At 42.7% G+C, this 18,633-nt stretch overlaps 1 protein-coding gene and 1 long non-coding RNA gene across 5 annotated transcripts in view; one reads left to right on the top strand and one right to left on the bottom strand.

Moving 5' to 3' along the window:
* Window positions 1-6,427: 6,427 nt before the first annotated feature.
* Window positions 6,428-15,286, bottom strand: LOC131834783 (uncharacterized). The gene is made up of 3 exons (XR_009354941.1): window positions 14,704-15,286; window positions 9,354-9,558; window positions 6,428-6,798 (listed from the first exon to the last, which is right to left on the bottom strand). It is a non-coding gene; the product is annotated as an uncharacterized LOC131834783 (long non-coding RNA).
* NUP153 (nucleoporin 153) overlaps window positions 6,537-18,633 on the top strand; it is an 83,413-nt gene continuing 71,316 nt past the window's right edge. Inside the window, exons 1-3 of one of the 4 annotated variants that reach the window (XM_059179419.1) lie at window positions 6,537-6,822; window positions 14,231-14,287; window positions 15,077-15,121. In XM_059179419.1, the coding sequence (XP_059035402.1) occupies window positions 14,231-14,287; window positions 15,077-15,121 (102 nt within the window). In that variant the 5' untranslated portion in view covers window positions 6,537-6,822. Of the gene's footprint in view, window positions 6,823-14,230; window positions 14,288-15,076; window positions 15,122-15,485; window positions 16,037-16,290; window positions 16,428-18,633 lie in introns of those variants that run through there. The other 3 variants (XM_059179420.1, XM_059179418.1, XM_059179421.1) reach the window with 3 other exon arrangements.

Below are 18,633 nucleotides of genomic sequence, written 5' to 3'. Positions count from 1 at the left end.
GGAATCTGATTTCTCTGCTCCCAAATTCCTTCTCTGGGTCAGCCTTTCAAGGGAAAAAGGACATCGTGTGGAAGAAAACTCATTTCCTTTACCAATTAATTTTTTTTAAAGATATAGTTTTTAGGGAATCTCTACACCCAACATGGGGCTCAAACTCACAACCCCGAGATCAAGAGCTGCGCTCCACTGACTGAGCCAGCCAGGCGCCGGTGGATCCCTTCATTTACAGTAGCTGGGCAAGTGCTCTATGGGCACTTGACATGTTACAATATTTCCTGATCGATCAACTTAGAAGAGATACTTCTGCTTAACTATCTTTTAAAAAAAATTTTATTTATTTATTTGTCAGGGAGAAAGAGAGCTTACAAGCAGGAGGAGCAGCAGAGGGAGAGGGAGAAGCCGGCTCCCCCTGATGTGGGACTCGATCCCAGGACCCCGGGATCGTGACCCAAGCCAAAGGCAGACACTCAACCAACTTTGAACCACCCAGATGTCCCTGCTTAACCATCTTTAAAACGAAAAGTGTATTTCTCCAGGATGGAAATCTGGAGTGAGATAGTAAGTGTAAGTTTACTTTCTTGACCAAAAAAAAAAAATAAATTATCGGGAGTAGCTTAGGCTACACTCCCTTCTCTGCCTCCTGTCCAGGATACTCCCCTCCCTCATTCTTCAGGTCCTTTGCTCTGTTATTTGATGTGGAGTAGTATTCTGATGTCATAATAACACACATGACTTTTTGTTGAGACGAGTCAGTAAGCCTAGCTGACTTTTATAAATTATCATCCAACCATCCCAGAGGGTCTTTCCTGCCATCACTTGTGAGTGATTTTCTGCTGGTGTGTCTGTTATCACTCCCTAGGACATAATCCTTTAAGAAAGCCAATTTAGCTCAGCACTCCTAACCTCATTTTGGAGTAAAATAGGCCAATGATATTGCCAGACTAATGTCTCCTATCTCCTACCTACCTAGCCATAGTCACTTTTTTTTCTTAAAAAAAAAAAAAAAAGAAAAAGTGAACTGTTCTCTCAAAGAAATTAAGGTGTTTAAACAAATCAATGCAAGCAATTTTAAAAATCCTACTTCATGGGCTCAGTCCGTAGAGCGTGTGACTCTCGGTCACGGGGCTGTGAGTTTGAGCTCCACGCTGGGGATAGAGATGACTTAATAAAAAAAAAAAAAAATCTTCATAATATATCTGCTTTGGGACTATTATCTTTTTTTTTTTTTTTTTGATTTTTGATTTATTTGACAGACAGAGATCACAAGTAGGCAGAGAGGCAGGCAGAGAGAGAGAGAGGAGGAAGCAGGCTCCCCGCAGAGCGGACAGCCCGATGTGGGGCTCGATCCCAGGACCCTGGGACCATGACCCGAGCCGAAGGCAGAGGCTTTAACCCACTGAGCCACCCAGGCGCCCCTGGGACTATTATCTTAATCACTTGGGTAATTCTTCTGGAAATATCCCCAAGCTATGAAAAACTAGATGATCTTTATAAGAGCCAAGCAGCATTGAGGTCTCAGGAAACAACTTTGCATTTGACACAGGATGGAGATACACTTTTGGCACCGGCCCATTTGGTGTGTTAGACTCAGGTTTTCTTGGAACCTGGACTTGACACCAATGTCAGAGAAAAGTAAGATAAAGGCTCGAGGAGAGATGACAGGACACATGAGCATCCTCTTGGCCCCCAAGTGACTTCCCCTTTGAAAGATAGATCCAGAACCCTGCACTAGATTTTGGTTCTGTGCAGGGAATCTTTTTTTTTTTTTTTTTTTTAAGATTTTATTTATTTATTTGAGAGAGAGACAGTGAGAGAGAGCATGAGCAAGGAGAAGGTCAGAGAGAGGAGCAGACTCCCCGTGGAGCTGGGAGCCCAATGCGGGACTCGATCCCGGGACTCCAGGATCATGACCTGAGCCGAAGGCAGTCATCCAACCAACTGAGCCACCCAGGCGTCCCTGTGCAGGGAATCTTTAACGAGCTATCACATTCTAGGGGTAAGGACGAAAAAGAAAGAAGGCAGAAGGTGTAGGAAAGAAGCGCTCAGAGAACCAGCGCGACTGAGTATGTAAGAAAAGTGACAAGAGTTTGTTCAAATACGTGTTCCTAGTTCCACCCCAGAGATTCTGTAGGTCTGGGGTAGGGCCTTGACAATCCTTGTTTTACATGTTTCCCATCTGACGCTGATGGTCAGAATTTGTGGACTACTGCGGCAAGGCAAAGCTTACATCTGAACAAATCAGGATCCAATTTGTTAGCCTGGCTTTGGAGGAAAAAAAAAAAAGTCCCAGGGATGTTTTAAATTAATTAAATTAATTAATCTATGTTCTCCTACCCTCTCTCCTCTTCAAGCACCTAATCTCTTGTATTCATTGCCTCGGGGGAAAAATAAGCCGGGGTGAAAAGGAAGCAACCTTCCAGAATCTTCCAAAAACCTAAAATCCTTAAGGGAATGATTAGACGCACAGGAGAAAGGTTGGAGAGCTGGAAGATGGGGCTGTTGAGGAGGGTGGAACCTTCCCTAGAAAAAAATTGAGAAAGACTATCTAGGCAGAGAGGATATGGGGCACAGAGACCAGAGGACACAGGTGCCTTTGCATCCCCTAGGGGGAGGGGCCCTGGGGAGACAGCAAAGCAGGAGCCAGTCCATAAGATTCAATGGCAAAGTGTATCGCGTTTCACTCTCCAAAGTCAGAAGTCCAGCGGTGTAGAAGGACACAGAGAGGAAAGGCTACACTGGGTACCAAGGCAGGCGAAGCCTTCGAGGGCTGCAGAAAGTGTCTGAAGCCTTAGGATGATACAGACGCTGCACCTGAGGAGAACAGGGAAGAAAGCACATGAATCGAAGGGGCCAGAATTTGCGTGGGTGGACAACAACAATAAATAGTTGCCCCCACCACTCCCCACAGCATCATGGAGCCCTAGAAACAGCTCTGGGGAAAGGATGGGGGGCATGGTAAGACCTGACTTGACTGGGTTTGTTTTTGCTCTCTCTGAAGAATGTGATTTTGAAACAAATTCTGTTGAATTAAGTATAAATTTACATTTTTTTGTATCCCTGAGGTGTGGACACAAGATTCAAGTCGGCTGCCCTAGATGTTACTCATCAAGGGAATTATGGGAGTATCCCATGATAAACCATTTAACAGCTTGGAGTAGGTGTGTGTACTGGAGGGGGGAGGTGTGACGTGCTCGCAGCTGAGGTTCTGAGATGCAGCCAACGGCCAGGGTATCTTCATTCCCGGCTGAAGATCTTGTGTAGATCTGTAAGTCACTCCAGGATACACGTACTATCTCTGGTTCTAATTTAAGACATCTCAAAATAGGGCAAAGAAATAGGGTGACCAGATTTAGCAAATTAGTTGTCCCATGCAATATTTGCAGCATTGGGGACATACTTGTATTAAAAAATCATTCATTGTTTATCTGAAATCCAAATTGAACTGGGTATCTTATATGTTCTCCAGCAACGCTGCAAAGAAGGGAATTCACTGCCTGGAGTCCGGGGCCCACTAAGACATCGGCCCAAGTACCCCGATCTGGTTAGCAGAATCCCAGGCTACCACGGAGATCTTGCCAAGGCCTTGCTGAGAAGCAGCTGGACATAGCTTTGTGAGAAGAGACAGGATGTCAGTGGGCTCAGTAGCTTCCGGAAACATCTCGCGTCCCACTCCTTCCGTTTGCCCTGCCTGTGGGAAGTTCTAGAACGCCTCTTAGCTTAATGAAAAAGGCACAGGTTTGGAAATCAGTAGGACCTGTGTTCAGATCTTGTCCCTGGTGCATGACTTTGACGGAATCACTCAACCTTTCTCTTTCAGACTACTCCCCTAGAAGACTTATGAGGATGAATGGGAATGCGGCCTGCGAGGGCCGTGGGTACTCCAGAGCGCTATCATTTCATGCACTGAGTCATAAATACGAGTGTAGGACACTTGAAATCCTCTTCCTTGTTGTCTTCCTTGCTTCCAGAAGGCCCCACTTTGATACTGCAGTTACCTGGGGACACTGTTGGTCCTATAGCAAACTTCAGTCTCTGTATCTCTGTCTAAAGTATACATTTAAAAAATTTTTTTTAAGATTTTATTTATTCATTTGACAGAGAGAGAGAGAGATCACAAGTAGGCAGAGCAGCAGGCAGAGAGAGAGAGGGAAGCAGGCTCCCTGCCAAGCAGAGAGCCCGATGGAGGGCTCGATCTCAGGACCCTGAGATCATGACCTGAGCTGAAGGCAGAGGCTTAACCCACTGAGCCACTCATTTTTAAATTTTAATTAAATAATTACTTATTTAATTAACTATTTAATTTAATTAATAATAATTTAATTAAAATAATTTTATTTTAAAATTAAAAAATATTTTATTTATTTATTTGACAGACATCACAAGTAGGCAGAGAGGCAGGCAGAGAGAGAGGAGGAAGCAGGCTCCCTGCCGAGCAGAGAGCCCGATGCTGGGCTCCATCCCAGGACCCTGAGATCATGACCTGAGCTGAAGGCTTTAACCCACTGAGCCTCCCAGGCGCCCCTATTTTTAAATTTTTAATTTTATTTATTTATTTAGAGATTTTACCCATCTATTTTTTTATTTAAAATTTTAAAATAGTTTTTTTAAAATTTTATTTATTTATTTGACCGAGAGAGAGATCACAAGTAGGCAGAGCAGCAGGCAGAGAGAGAGAGGGGGAAGCAGGCTCCCTGCCAAGCAGAGAGCCCGATGTAGGGCTCGATCTCAGGACTCTGAGATCATGACCTGAGCTGAAGGCAGAGGCTTAACCCACTGAGCCATTCATTTTTAAATTTTAAATTTAAAAAATTTTTAATTTTAAATAATTTAATTATTTAACTTATTTAATAATAATTTAATTAAAATAATTTAATTTTAAATTAAAAATATTTATTTATTTGACAGAGATCACAAGGAGGCAGAGAGGCAGGCAGAGAGAGAGGAGGAAGCAGGCTCCTCATGGACCAGAGAGCCCGACGCAGGGCTCGATCCCAGGACCCTGGGATCATGACCTGAGCTGAAGGCAGAGGCTTTAACCCACTGAGCCACCCAGGCGCCCCTATTTAAAAATTTTAATTTTGTTTATTTTTTTAGAGATTTTACTCATCTATTCTTTTATTTTTTTTTAATTTTTAAAATATTTTTTAAAAATTTTATTTATTTATTTGACAGAGATCACAGGTAGGCAGAGCAGCAGGCAGAGAGGGCGGGGGGAAGCAGGCTCCCTGCCAAGCAGAGAGCCTGATGTGGGGCTCGATCTCAGGACCCTGAGATCATGACCCGAGCTGAAGGCAGAGGCTTTAACCCATTGAGCCACCAAGGCACCCTTACCCATCTATTTTGACAGAGAGTGTGTGCACTAACGGCGGAGTGGCAGGCAGAGGGAGAAGCAGGCTTCCCGCCGTGTCAGGAGCCCAATACACGACTTGATCCCAGGACCCTGGGATCATGACCTGAGCCAGAGGCAGACGCTTAACTGAAGGAACCACCCAGACGTCCCTAGAGTATACATTTTTTTTTTAAGACTTTAAGTAATCTCTACACCCAATGTGGGGCTTGAACTCACATGCCTAAGATCAAGAGTCACATACATGCTTTAACTGAGCCAGCCAGGTGCCCCTACAGTACCTTCATTTAAACTTTTTAGAATTTATTTACATCTAAAGAAAGCAATGACACCCTCAAGTTGTATTCCAGTCCCCTGGTTGAATGTCCTGATCATTTTCCACTGAGCCAGGGTTGGGGGACAAGGCTGGTCAATGTTCAATTTTCATCTGCCTGGCAAGGTGTTTAAAATCGGAGGGGGAGACAAACCATGAGAGAGTGGACTCCGAGAAACAAACTGAGGGTTTTGGAGGGGAGGGGGGTGGGGGTTTGGCGGAGCCTGGTGGTGGGTATTCAGGAGGGTACGGATTGCATGGAGCCCTGGGTGTGGTGCATCAACAAGGAAATCTTGGAACACTGAAAAAAGAATAAAATTAAAAAAATAAAAGTACAACAAAACATTAAAAAAATGTAGAACATAAACTTAAAACGATTTAGGTGGTGTACATTTTCCAAAGGAAATTTATCCGCATCAGTACATATTCAAAATACTTAAAAAATAAGTAACAGTACAGCTGTCATCCCTAATGGCCGGACATAAATCATCACCACGTTCCTACCTGCCGAATGTGTGCCCCAGGATAAAATAAATATGTGTCGAAGAGCATCCCGAAGTTTAGGGTATATATCTTTGTCCCTTTGGTTCACACTTCCTGTTTTGGTATAACCCCTCAGGGGAGACACCATTTGCATCAGATTGTGGAAATTGTGGAAATGCGATTTTTTTCTGTTTCCCTCCGACACTTTAATTAGTCCACGGTCTGTGGTGAGTTTTATGTAAAAGGAAAGAGGGAGATTAAAGGTGGTTTAACCATATAAGAGCATTTAAAAAAATATATATTCATTTTAAAGTATTTTTGATACACACAGAAAAAAAAAATTCCATAACATAAAAGTTGTTGAGAGGAATAACAAAATGCAAAACCTATGAGTATGCCCTCATCCAATCCGTAAAACACTTCTCCAATTTGTGCCCGGATAGGAGAGGTTAGGATACCGTGAAGGGGCCCTAAGGAGGGTCTTTTCTTTCGAATGTATTATTCATCCGTCATTCATTATTTAGGGCATTAGTAAGTGATACTGGTCCCTTCTGCACCACGATTCCTGCAAGGTATCCGTCATCTTCCCTTCGTGTATTTTCACAGCTTTTTAAGTTCAGTCAACGAGGAGCCAATCTGGACTGAGAGGACTGACCTATGGAGAGTGAACACACCAAAGGTGAGTCCAGGTCAGCTGTGGACCCGGCGGAAATTTCGACCGAGTTCTCCAAAATGGCTAGTTGTGACTATTTGTCAGAATTGAGCACTTTCTCTCCCCTTCCTCCTCTCAGCGCCTCCTTCTCTCTTACACACTCATTAAACAGCTCCCCTTTTTCTTATTGCTCACGTGGATAGAAGTGTTTAGTAAAGGTTGCTGAAAAATCCAAACAAATGATCTGACCTGTCTTGTTCAGACGACATGGAAACAGCCACGGGGCGTTTCTTTTCCTTCGCTTGAAAAGAGGACAGAGAGCTTCTAAGAACTATTGGATTTCCTTTTTCCATCTCCGTTTTTAATACTTTTCAAAGGATCCAGTTCTAAAGTTAGTGATGGAACAAACGAAGGGGAGAAGTCTGCTCCCTTTTGTTTGTAAACCCAACCCAGTCCTTAAGAGAAGGAAGATGCTGGTCCCCAAGGATGCCTAGCTCCAGAAGGGTCAGCCCGTGGGATGAGGAATTAAGGGAGAGAGATACTCATAATGGCCAAGAGTAAAAGCAGAAAAACGGCTTTTCCTTCCCGATCTCATCAACTCCCAGTGCCCCTTTATAGATTCGTCTCCTTACCACCCAGCTGCAGACCTTACCTGTTGCAGTACCTGCAGCTCTGCCTGGCCCGGTCTGGTTGCAGAGAGACGAGGGATTATACTCCCTTGTTAGCAAGCATTAAGCTAAGATCTCAGCACTTCATTTGCAAGGGATGGGCCTAAAAACAGGTGCTTCTTTAGGAAGTGCTTATGAGTCACCGCTGACTCACAGCGGGGGCAAGATTTTATGAGCAAACAAGTGAAAGAGAGCTGGTTTAACTGTTACTAATTTAAAGCATCTAAGTTAGGGCTTGGATTTAATTGTGGCTGGCAGAAGCTGTTTGTTGCTTGGTTCCGGGCCGTGTGGAGACCTAGGTTCTGCTTTGATGTTTTAATTCTGTGCACGGTATACGTGCTGAACTTAAACCTTCCGGTGTGAGGTGGTTTTCCTTCCCCGGGGGGTGGCGTGTTTAAGCAGACTTTGCTCCATGTCTGCGGGGTTGGTTTTTGTTTGTATGATAATACTGCCTACTTAGTATTGAATGTAGTAGCATGGTGAACGTCACTTGCATTTGCACTGGAGAATATTTGAAAAGTTCTTTTTTGGCTTTTGGATTTGAAGGACTGTATGTTTGGTAGCCCACGATATTCTATTGTCTCTATAATGGATCCAGACAAGGTGAGATACGTTTGAGGACAGAGGCCATGGGTTACACATACCAGCTTCCAATTCATCTTGTTAACCAAGCATTCTGTCTGTTAGATCAACTTGGCTACCCAGGATACTGGAGAATAAGGATGCATTAAATCTAGAACATCATTTCAGGTAGCACCTAGATTCCTTTGGAAAAAGAAGCCAATGAAAATAAAAAGAAAAAAAAATGTGTAATTCTGTTTTGCTGTGGAGTAAGGTGAAAAGTACCAAATATTAAATAAGGGGGGGGGGAAAGATCTACATGCTCTATAAGCTGCTGGTTCATCAACTCTTAAAATTGTTGGTTGTTGTAGACTAACGACGAAGGGGAATTCCTAAGCCTGCTCCTTAAAGAAACCTTGGATAGCTCATTGCCTTGATGCCTTGATCCATAAATGTTCAAAGGAGCAAATGTGTTCATGTTTGGCTTCCAGGACGGAAGGTGTATGTGAGTCTTTTAAAAATGATTTATTTCTTGTATTTCATGTTTTATGCCTTCCTTATTGTAGGACGAAATAACTCTAGGTGTGGGGGAGGAGGAGAGAATTTTTGATGACCAGCTGCAGAAAATCTTTAGACTAAAGGATCCATTATGATTAATTTTTTTCCAGAAGTAATTTTTGGAGAAATTCCTGCATCTGAATGTTGTATTGATTTCACAGCACTTACATAAGGGCTCGAGCTATTAGAAGTAGGTAATCTACTGAATTGTTTTTGTGATTGGTCAAGTGGAAAGCTGTTATTTCTGTTACAGTTTAGGAAAGGTGAAAGCTATACATTTGACTCCAAGTTGCCTGACATCTTTGCCTGCATTTTAGATACTGGATGCCAATACAGTACTGTGAATCTTTGCTCTTAGGGTTTATTCCTGCTTGCTTTTCTACCTTAACAGTGATTTTGTGAGTGCTTTGGGAAGAGGAAAGTCAGCAACTCTAAGGGAAGTAGTCTGGCATTTCTTTCTTGGCTCCTAGCTTCTTGGATTATGAGTGGATTTATTCTACATCCACATTCCTTGTTTCTCATGAGTTAACTCTAGAAAGAAAACTTGTACAGATAAGGATATTTGGGAATTAGCAAAATGTTCTTTAAATATCTATGCACAAGTATATTTCCTAACTAAGGTTTAGTTTCAGACACTTAACATTTCAGATGTGCTTTATAAATTCTAGTGCATAGTTAATTCTCAAATGGGATGTACGTACAAGTCACCTGGTACCTTGTTAAAATGCAGATTCTGACTGAGTAGGCCTGGGATGGGCAGAAATACTTTACCAGCTTCCAGGGGCTAGTGCTGCTAGTCCATGAGTAGCAAGGGGGCCCAAAGACACATTTCAACCCGGTAGGTTATGCCTTTCTTGTGGTGGTGGTGAGATGATGTGCACATTAGAGCTGTTAACATGTCAATTCACAGAATGCTCTTGAAAAGAAACATCATCATGAATCAGGATCTGATAAATCCAAGAATTCTCTACAAATGCTTTAAAAAAGACAAAAAATGAAAAAGTTTAGTCCAAGCAAATTGAGTTTTGCAGACATTATAGTTGTACACAGCTTGCAACCTTAATGATGAGTTTAGTTTTTTTAATGTAACTGGTTAACTATATTTTAAAAATGAAACTAAGCCAGTAGATTTATATTCAGTAAATGAATTTAGTAGCATGTGTTTAGCATTTAGAATGTAGAATTTTGGGGGTGAGTTATTAGTGTGAAGTTCTAGTGGTTAATAGATCATAATGCACTAAACTTTAAGAGAACTCAGGGAAATAGTCAAGTGTAATGCCCTCTATGAACAGAGGTTGTTTTATTTGGCATACTGACATCTACTAGAAACTACCATATAGTATGTCCTCAATAAATGTTTTTTAATATTTAGATTATGTTTATAAATGGCTTATAGCTATCCACATCTTCCTTTAGCCAGGGTCTCCATTGTTTATACTTAATACGAGTGTATATTTGAATATTAGACAAAAATGTTTAATCCTAGTTGATTCATTAACTGTCTTGTTAGGATGGAACTAGTCTTCCTGAATTTGGAATTTGGTTCTTATTCCATCCAATAGAACTGAACTTCTATTTAGAATTGCTAAGTTTAAAACATGCCTTAAACTGTAAAAGGATATATGTAAACACATATATGCCAAAGGCTAGACTACATTGACATAAGTAGGAAGAGGAAAAAATTTTATATGAGATGTTAGAATTAAGTGATATATGTAGTTAATCAAAATTTGATATTAGTTGGTTCATTTAGTCTTTTTTTTTTTTTTTTTTTGGTTCATTTAGTCTTAAGTATAACTTTATTCCCCAAAGAGAGAGAACACAGTAAGTTAATGAGAGCAATAATGAGATGCATCTTGAAATAGTCTCCCAATGTTACTGCCCTTCTTCCTTAAATATAAACAACAACAAAAAAAACCCAGTTAACTTTCTAGAATCTCAGCCCCACGTTGGATTTTCTCCAGGTAAGACTGAAGTGTATAATGAATTAAACAAAAGAAATGAATTTCACCTTATTTTCCTACACAATGAAATGCTTGATAATAATTAGCACATGAAAATGTGTGTGGAGATCTATCCAAAATTCTCAAAAAATAATAATTTGTTTCAATAGACATCACAGTGGATACTTCATTTTATGTTAAGATAAAATAAACACATAGTTTTCTAACTTCCTATAATTGTCATCTCTAAATACTCCCTTGGCCAGAATTGACTACCTTTTGAAGAATATACAAAGACTGTTTTCAATCCAGATTGGGCTTAGACTAAATTGTATTTCATTTGAAATGAGTGGGTATTTCTTATCTCTTAGAGCAGGGTCAGCAGCCTCCCTGTGTGTTCTTGTAATGGGCAGACAGTTACCATATCATATGGGGGGGGGGAGATAAGTTTTTTTGGGGGTGGGGCAGGGGCCCTGGTAGGAACAGGCTTTTCATAAATTGCCATCTCTCCCAGTATAACCAACCATTCTGGCTGATAAAACTGGGTCCAGTTTTAAGAAAAGTTTAGTTGGGCTAATCTTTGTTGGAAACTTGGTTATTGGGAAGGAATTCCTGTATTTTTTCTGAGGTTCTGCTATTTGGTCTGAATATAAATAACTTTTAGTTTTTCTACTCATCCTTCACGGTAATCTTTTGTTTTTATAATATATTTTGAATTCTGTTGATCTTGTTTATGTGGCTTCTCTCTGAATTTGGAAGCCTGATATATGACATCCCTTCCACCCAAATGGCCCAGCTGATATAATATGCTTCCATCCTACTCCATATCCTCATGTCCCCATGCCATGGTGAGGATCAGTGCATTCCCATGTGATCCTAAGCCAATATTTGAGTCTGGTCTTTCCAGTGCTATCATACCTTAAAGTTGGCAAACATCCATTCTCCCTACGCGGTAAGACAGAACAAATATCTAAACATTTTAGTTGGTGTAGAGGCCATTGGACAGAGAGAGAGAGAGAGAGCAAGAGAAAGGGAGAGGTTTCTAAGGTATGCTAGTCTCCATTAAAGTGGAAAATCATCTTTTCAAAGAAAAATGTTTTAAATGGTAGATGGGTCTCTAAATTGGCTAAAAAAATGACAAAGTGAGGGCAACAGCATGGGCTTTGCAGTTAGGAGGAGGAGAAATCACTCAAATATTGGCTCTGCCATTATTTAAAAAAATTTTTTTTAAAAGATTTTTAATTAATTTATTTGACAGAGATCACAAGGAGGCAGAGAGGCAGGCAGAGAGAGAGGAGGAAGCAGGCTCCCTGCTGAGCATAGAGCCCGATGTGGGGCTCCATCCCAGGACCCTGGGATCATGACCTAAGCCGAAGGCAGAGCCTTTAACCCACTGAGCCACCCAGGCGCCCCTAAAAATATTTTTTAAAGATTTTTTTATCCCCTTAATACCCAGTTTCCTTATTTGTAAAATGATGATAGTTTCTCTAAGGATTGTTAGGATTACACAAGAGTCTCTCTAGTATATTATCATAGGGATTTGTTCATGGTACTCCGGAATGCTTCATCATCGAATAAATAAATGAATTTGAGAAATAACTTGTTACACAATATAGAAAACAAATGCGCAGACTCAGAAAGCTTATATAAAGCAGTTTAGCTATATTCATGAGTGTATTACTTATTATAATAAAATAGAAACAGCCAAAATTGGTAGTGATTAGCTGTAGTATATACAAAGTGATTGCTATGTAACGCTTTTCTGTGTATTCAGGATATGGAAGTGAGGGGGGAAAATCCTGTCTTCATGGAGTAAGGGAGAAATGAGTTTCTATTAAAATACACTCAATGAAACAACCCAAAACTTAAGATAACTTCTTAGAGGTCTAAAGATTGATGGGAAGAGAAATTAATAATAAGGAAAAGAATGAATAAAAAAGATAGCTAGTTCATAACACTAAATTTCTAAGGGATATCCTCCAATTCTGTGAACTACAGAATCTTACTAGTTTTTAAGGGATTAAATTAATCATCTATAGGAATTGGCTAATTATAAGCACTAAATAATAATTATTCCCTTCCTCAAGAACCTGTTAATTCCTAATACGGCAGGGATGATTTCAAGAATCCCTATTATCGCTCCATGTCATTTGATACTTTTTTTTCTAATTTATATATGGTATCTGTTAGAGAAATGTTCATTGTGTTTGAATGTAGGCAGATTCTTTAAATTTTATAATCAGAATAACTTGGTTAAAATTCATTCTATTACTAGTAATTCCTAACTGAAGAACGAGTCCTGTACCAAAAATGTATGAGGAACTCTAGGTTTGGTGATTTGTAACTCCAAACTGAATTTCAGCATAGAAACAATGTTATTTTTGAATCCCAAACTATGCACAAGAAGTAATTTCATCCCACAGTAAGGCTGATACTATTTCAGGGTAAAATTAGGCTGTAGGAAGTTTTGAATGCGAATTTTTTCTTGCCTTTTATTTCTTCTCTGCTGTTAAGCCTGGTAACATTTCCAATAACTCAGTAACATGAATGTGGGACTAATGTATTATTCTTCTCGCAAATACTGTTTCACTTCAAAGAAATAGCTGTAAAAAGGGGTAAATAATTGAGATCAAGGCTAAAGGGGGATGTGGATTTTTTCATACTTCCTCAATTCCTACCACTTTTTTTTTAAAAAAAGATTTTATTTATTTGAGAGCGAGAGAGCAATAGCACGAGCGAGTGTCAGAGGGAGACGAAGACTTAGGGATGCAGATGCAGGCAGAGAGCCTGACATGGGGCTCCATCCCAGGACCCTGGGATCATGACCTGAGCCAAATGCAGATGCTTAACTGGCTGAGCCACCCAGGTGCCCCAGTTCTTAACAGTTTTCTGTTCTGAAATTTTGTCTTAGGTTGGCTTAGCTCTTTTTCACATGTTCATTTCAAACAGTTTTTTTTTTTTTTTTAAACATGTTCATTTCAAAGCCTGGATATGAAGGTTGTCCTCCATACACATCAAATAATAAATCACCAAGAAAGGGATGACTTTTTGAGTCCCAGCCAGTTCCCTCTCCTGTGCCGGAAATTCTGAATCTGGTAGGGTGAAAAGGGAAAATGAGATAGGGCTACAGTTCCAGCTTCCATATATGCAGCCCAATGAAAGATTCAGGTACAGATCTTCCCCATGTGTTAGCTTATTAGAAACTACTTTGCTCTGCTTGTCAAAAACCTAGCTAAGAGCTGTGAAAGAGAAACAGTTGTATTTAAAAAGGATGAGGGAAAGTATGTACACCTGAGCGGTCTAGTGGGGCATTGCTGGTAGAGCCTGGGCATGGGGGTAGAAGACCAGGAAAACAGAGGAGGAAGTAGATTAATTTTGTCTGTCATTGTTGGCAACTCCTTATAATCTTGGTGGTTATTGTCAGAGGCACCACGGAAAGCCCTTTGCTCTGTAAACCAATGCCTGATACAGCATGTTTCTTTAGGTGCTGAAAAGCATTACAAAATCCCAGGTACTGTACGTTTGGTTTGCTTAGAATGGTGCAGTTTGGTGGCAGAGACAGTATGAATGTCTTAAGAGTCCATTTGTATCTGATAGCTGGATATTACATGCTTCCCCTCTAAGCAGTTCTTATGAGCTATACATTTATTCATGCTTTGGTTGGAACCAACACTCTGTTGAGGTAAATATTCATTCTATTTGCAGATGAGGAAGCTGAAGCTTAGAAAGAGGATCAGTAACTTCCCCAAGGCCACACAGCTAGTAAGTGATCTGAAATTAAGTCTGAGTGCAAAGATACTATTAAGCTTTAAAACCAATTGTCTCAAATGGAACACTAGCCCATGTGTAGTGTTTGTTTTTTGCTTTTTTCCAGCAGGCTTCCCCCCGCTACTCATTTGGGCACTTGTTTCTACTGTTAAAGAAAAACTGGGTTGTAGCCGTGGCTTTGACTGCCTGGCGTGAAGGCGCCACCTGAATTCTCTGAACCCCTCTCCGGTCCGTTGAATGGAAAGGCAGGACCGTGAGACCACCAAGCCCTTTCTAACGGGTCAATGCCTACAACCTCTGTACTTTGTGGGCTCAGTGTTTGATCCCAGCTTACTTACTTTCCTAAATATAATGTTTTCTATTCGGAGCAAATATATTTACACTTGAATGACTGGCAACCTACCACTTACCTCTAATGGGAGCTGACTGCGTAATAATTGTAGCCACTTAGTACCTGTCCCGGTAGACCAGAAATGCACTAAGTACTCTACCGAAATGAGCACAACAGCTCTGTCCCACGGATTTTATGGTTCCCATCTGAGAGAGGAAGAAGCCAAGGCTCAGAAAGTTTGGACTTGTCCAAGGTCAAGCTAGAGAGGGGTGGAACCAGAATCCCATCCCCTCGTGTTGGGACAGCAAAGCCCTTACATGTTAGTGGGACGTTAATGAAACTGGATGCATTTTCTAATTCCGCTTTGGGCTTCAAGATCTCGGACGTTGTTTTTTAACCATTAAAAAAAAAACCCAAAACGGTTCTATATTAGCTTCTGTTTTTGATTTCAGTATCTATCCGTTTTACCAACCGATGGCGAAGCAGAGCGAACGGAGGTTAGTGTTCACGTTGAACGCCTCTTTCAAAGTCTAAGTTTACCGCTAAGCGCCGCGGAAAGAATGGAGCTCCTGGCTTTGTGCCTCTGCGCGGGCGCGTGGATCTCCTTCCGCGTCCTCCTTTCCGAGAACTCGCCTTCTTCCGCCGAACTACTCTTCCCAGCGTGCCGCGCGCCGAGAGCGCGGGCTCGACCGGCCCTCCCTTCCTCTTGGCCTATCACTCGGTCGCAGTATGATGATGCAAGCGCGTCGGGCGCTGACGAGTGACGGCGTTCTGGCTCGCGACCGCGGCGGCGGCCTTAGCAGCGGCAATAGGCGCAATAGCGGCGGCGACTGCAGGGACGACGACGACGGCGGGGCGGGCGCTGTGCGCAGAGGGGAGGGGTAGGCGGGCGGCGCCGGCGGCTTCAACTGCGGCAGCTACGGCTAGGGCGACGGAAGAATCCCCATCAGCCGGCGGTCGGGTTAGGCCTAAGCAGCGCCTGGAGCGGCTCGCTCTGTCCTCTGCGGGGGATCTCCATAGACACCGTGACATACACAGAGGCGGGGGTCCGCGGGAGGCTGCCGGACCGGAGCCAGCTCCTCGGCCTCTGTCGCCGCCACCGCCGTCCCTGGTGCCAGCGCGCATTTTCTCTTCACGCCTGCTCGAAACCTCGCGCCTCCTGGTGTGGCCGTGCTCCCGTGTGTGGGCAGCGAAGGCGGACTTTTGGGCCGGGGCCGGGCGGGGGGGGGCTCTAAGGCCTCCACCTCTGCCTCTCCCGCCCCCTTACCCGCCCCGAAGCGGGAAGCCGCGGAGGCTCCGCCATGGCCTCGGGAGCCGGAGGAATAGGAGGGGGCGGTGGCGGCAAGATCCGGACGCGGCGTTGCCACCAGGGGCCAATTAAGCCTTACCAGCAGGGGCGACAGCAGCACCAGGTATGGGACCCCGACGCGGTGGCGTCTCAGCGGGTCGGGAACTCAGCGGGAGGGAACAGGCGGTGAGGGGCCCTGGCGCCCCACGTGGAGCGGACGGTGGGGCCTGAGGAAAGGCCCGAGCCAGGCGGCGGGATCTCAGGCCGCTGGGGTGGCGACGGGAAGTGGGCTGAGACAGGCCCATCTTTGCGGCACACACGTGTGGTTCAGGCCGCCTCCCTCCCCGCCAGCCCCCCCCCGCCTCCGGGCCAGGGGCTTCCCCAGACTGGCGTAGGGCGGGAACGGAAATTCTAGGCCTACGATGCGTATTTCTTTCGTTTTTGGCGGGGACTGGGAGGTTTGAGCGTATTACTCAGCCCCCTCTCGAGGGAGAAAGGAGAAGATGTGGCTGGAGGTTCGTACGCTCGCTGTTTTCTACTCTCCCGCGTTTCAGTTTGTGTGGGGAGGGGGCTGTCCTAGGCAGTCTGCTGCCGAGGCGCCGGGGGTGGGGATGGGGCTCTGTTAAACAGAAAGTGGAATAACTCTGTTTTCATCCTGTTCGTTCCGCGTCTCCCCCGCCGGTGTCTTTCGATCTGAGAGCATCTGCTTTGATTTTTTTTTCCCCCCGAAACCCCCGTAACCTGGTTGTAGTTACCTAGGCCCTGGGGCATTTTGAAAGTCCCTCTCCACCCTTACGTCTTTTCTCCGCTGCGAGACTCTTTCCTCCCTTCCTCTATCCTCCCCCCACCCCCATGTTATTTTAGAGGCTAGAATTGGCTATTCAGTACAGTTGACCCGGACTCCAGTCCTGATCTCATGCACGAAATATTTTAATTTTACGGGACGTATTCTAGACGTTTAGGTACTTTTGACACCCAGGAATGTTGGAGAGGAGGTCTTTTTTTTTTTTTTTTTAAAGATTTTATTTATTTATTTGACAGACGGAGATCACAAGCAGGCAGAGAGGCAGGCAGAGAGAGAGAGAGCAAGGGAAGCAGGCTCCCCGCTGAGCAGAGAGCCCGATGCGATGCGAGGCTCCATCCCAGGACCCTGAGATCATGACCTGAGCCGAAGGCAGAGGCCCCAACCCACTGAGCCACCCAGGCGCCCCTGGAGAGGAGGTCTTAAATAATGAACCACCTTGCGTACTTAGGGGTGTTTAAAATTATGAAAAGGAGTTTATCCTGACTGTAAATGAGACATTTTGAGAAAATCCGATTTAAAAAAAACCTTTTTTGTTATGGGAATTGAGTAGGAAACTGTTAAAAATTTATTTTAATAAAGTCACTTACAAAACTTCTCAGTGAGACTAAGGTGCAGATATGTATGTGTCTTAAACTTGTTAAAAAAACAAAAGTATAGCAAAAGGGTCTGATAACTTGTTGCATCCTGTTAAAGGTAGAATTCCTAGATTACTTTATTCTGGATGGTGATGGTTTTTGAATAACATGTTTGGTGATGGTGTTAAATTGTATCATTAAAAACAAAACTTCTAAAGTGAAAATTTGGGGGGATTTTTTTTTAATAGTAAAAATGGTGATTTACAGTATTAAGTAGCTCTCTGCTAATGGTTGGAAGTCTTGACATTACTTTCACCTCTCCCTAGTTTTCCCCCAGATATAAACAGAAAATGATTGTTTTTCAGGTTTCTTTGTGAGGAACCAGGGGTACTTGCAGGCTAGTTTAAGATTAGAATTCAGGTCACACGCCTGGCCATTTAACCTAATCCTTTTGTAGAGGGGAAGTTAGACACACATGCTTTCTGTTTCCCCTGAAGAATAAATGTCTTTGAGTGCTTTCTTAGATTTTAAAAGGAAGTTACTATATAAAAAGTGAAATGTTTTAAATACATGTATTGGATGGTCTGGACAGAGTTTAGAAAACACCTAATATATTCCAGGTGACAAAAGGTACAATCACAGCTTATTTTTAAATGTACTTACCTAAAAATCTAATTTTAGGGAGATGATGCTTTAACATCATAGTACCTACGATCAAGTTGTCTTAGAGCTGATAAGATTTTGGGCTGTTTAGTTTTGTTTTAGAGTTTGATAATTTATCATTTCTCCCTATTTAAAATAGTTTTAGCTTCTTGTCCTAGGCATTTAACTGAAGAAGAAAATACATTTTAGCTTTTGGACTGTGATTAAAGGGGTTTAGGGTTTCTTGATCAACACTGCCAGTGTTACTTAATATTGGCAGAAGCTACTAAAGTGTCCAGGAGTATACCAAAAAAATGTTCAATTTTTAAAATCTTAAAATAAAGACTGTCTTTAGTCCTGGCTGGAACTTTTGTGGACTTGTAGACTACCTGCTTGCTGTCTACTGTCTTATGCTGTCACCTCTATGTTTTGCAGCAGCTGCTGAGTCATCATGAATAGCAAGGAGCTTCATGACATAGCATGTTTTAGACTAATGTTATTTGATTAAGTTTCCAAGGGTTTCTGGGCAAAAATGAAGTTTTTTGGTTGTGTGGTAGAGGGTTGGAATAAGAATGAGTGGTCTGGCACTGTTCATGGGTATTTGCCATTGCCTGTCAGGCCAGTTAGCTTGGGCAGTCATGTAGTACCTGCAATTTTTGCATGTGTTCCTCTGACTTGTAATTTCCTGTTTTGACTTCT

The sequence above is a fragment of the Mustela lutreola genome, chromosome 6, assembly GCF_030435805.1.
Source record: "Mustela lutreola isolate mMusLut2 chromosome 6, mMusLut2.pri, whole genome shotgun sequence".
In the NCBI taxonomy this organism is placed as follows: Eukaryota; Metazoa; Chordata; class Mammalia; order Carnivora; family Mustelidae; genus Mustela; species Mustela lutreola.
This window is presented reverse-complemented; position numbering and strand designations above follow the sequence as displayed.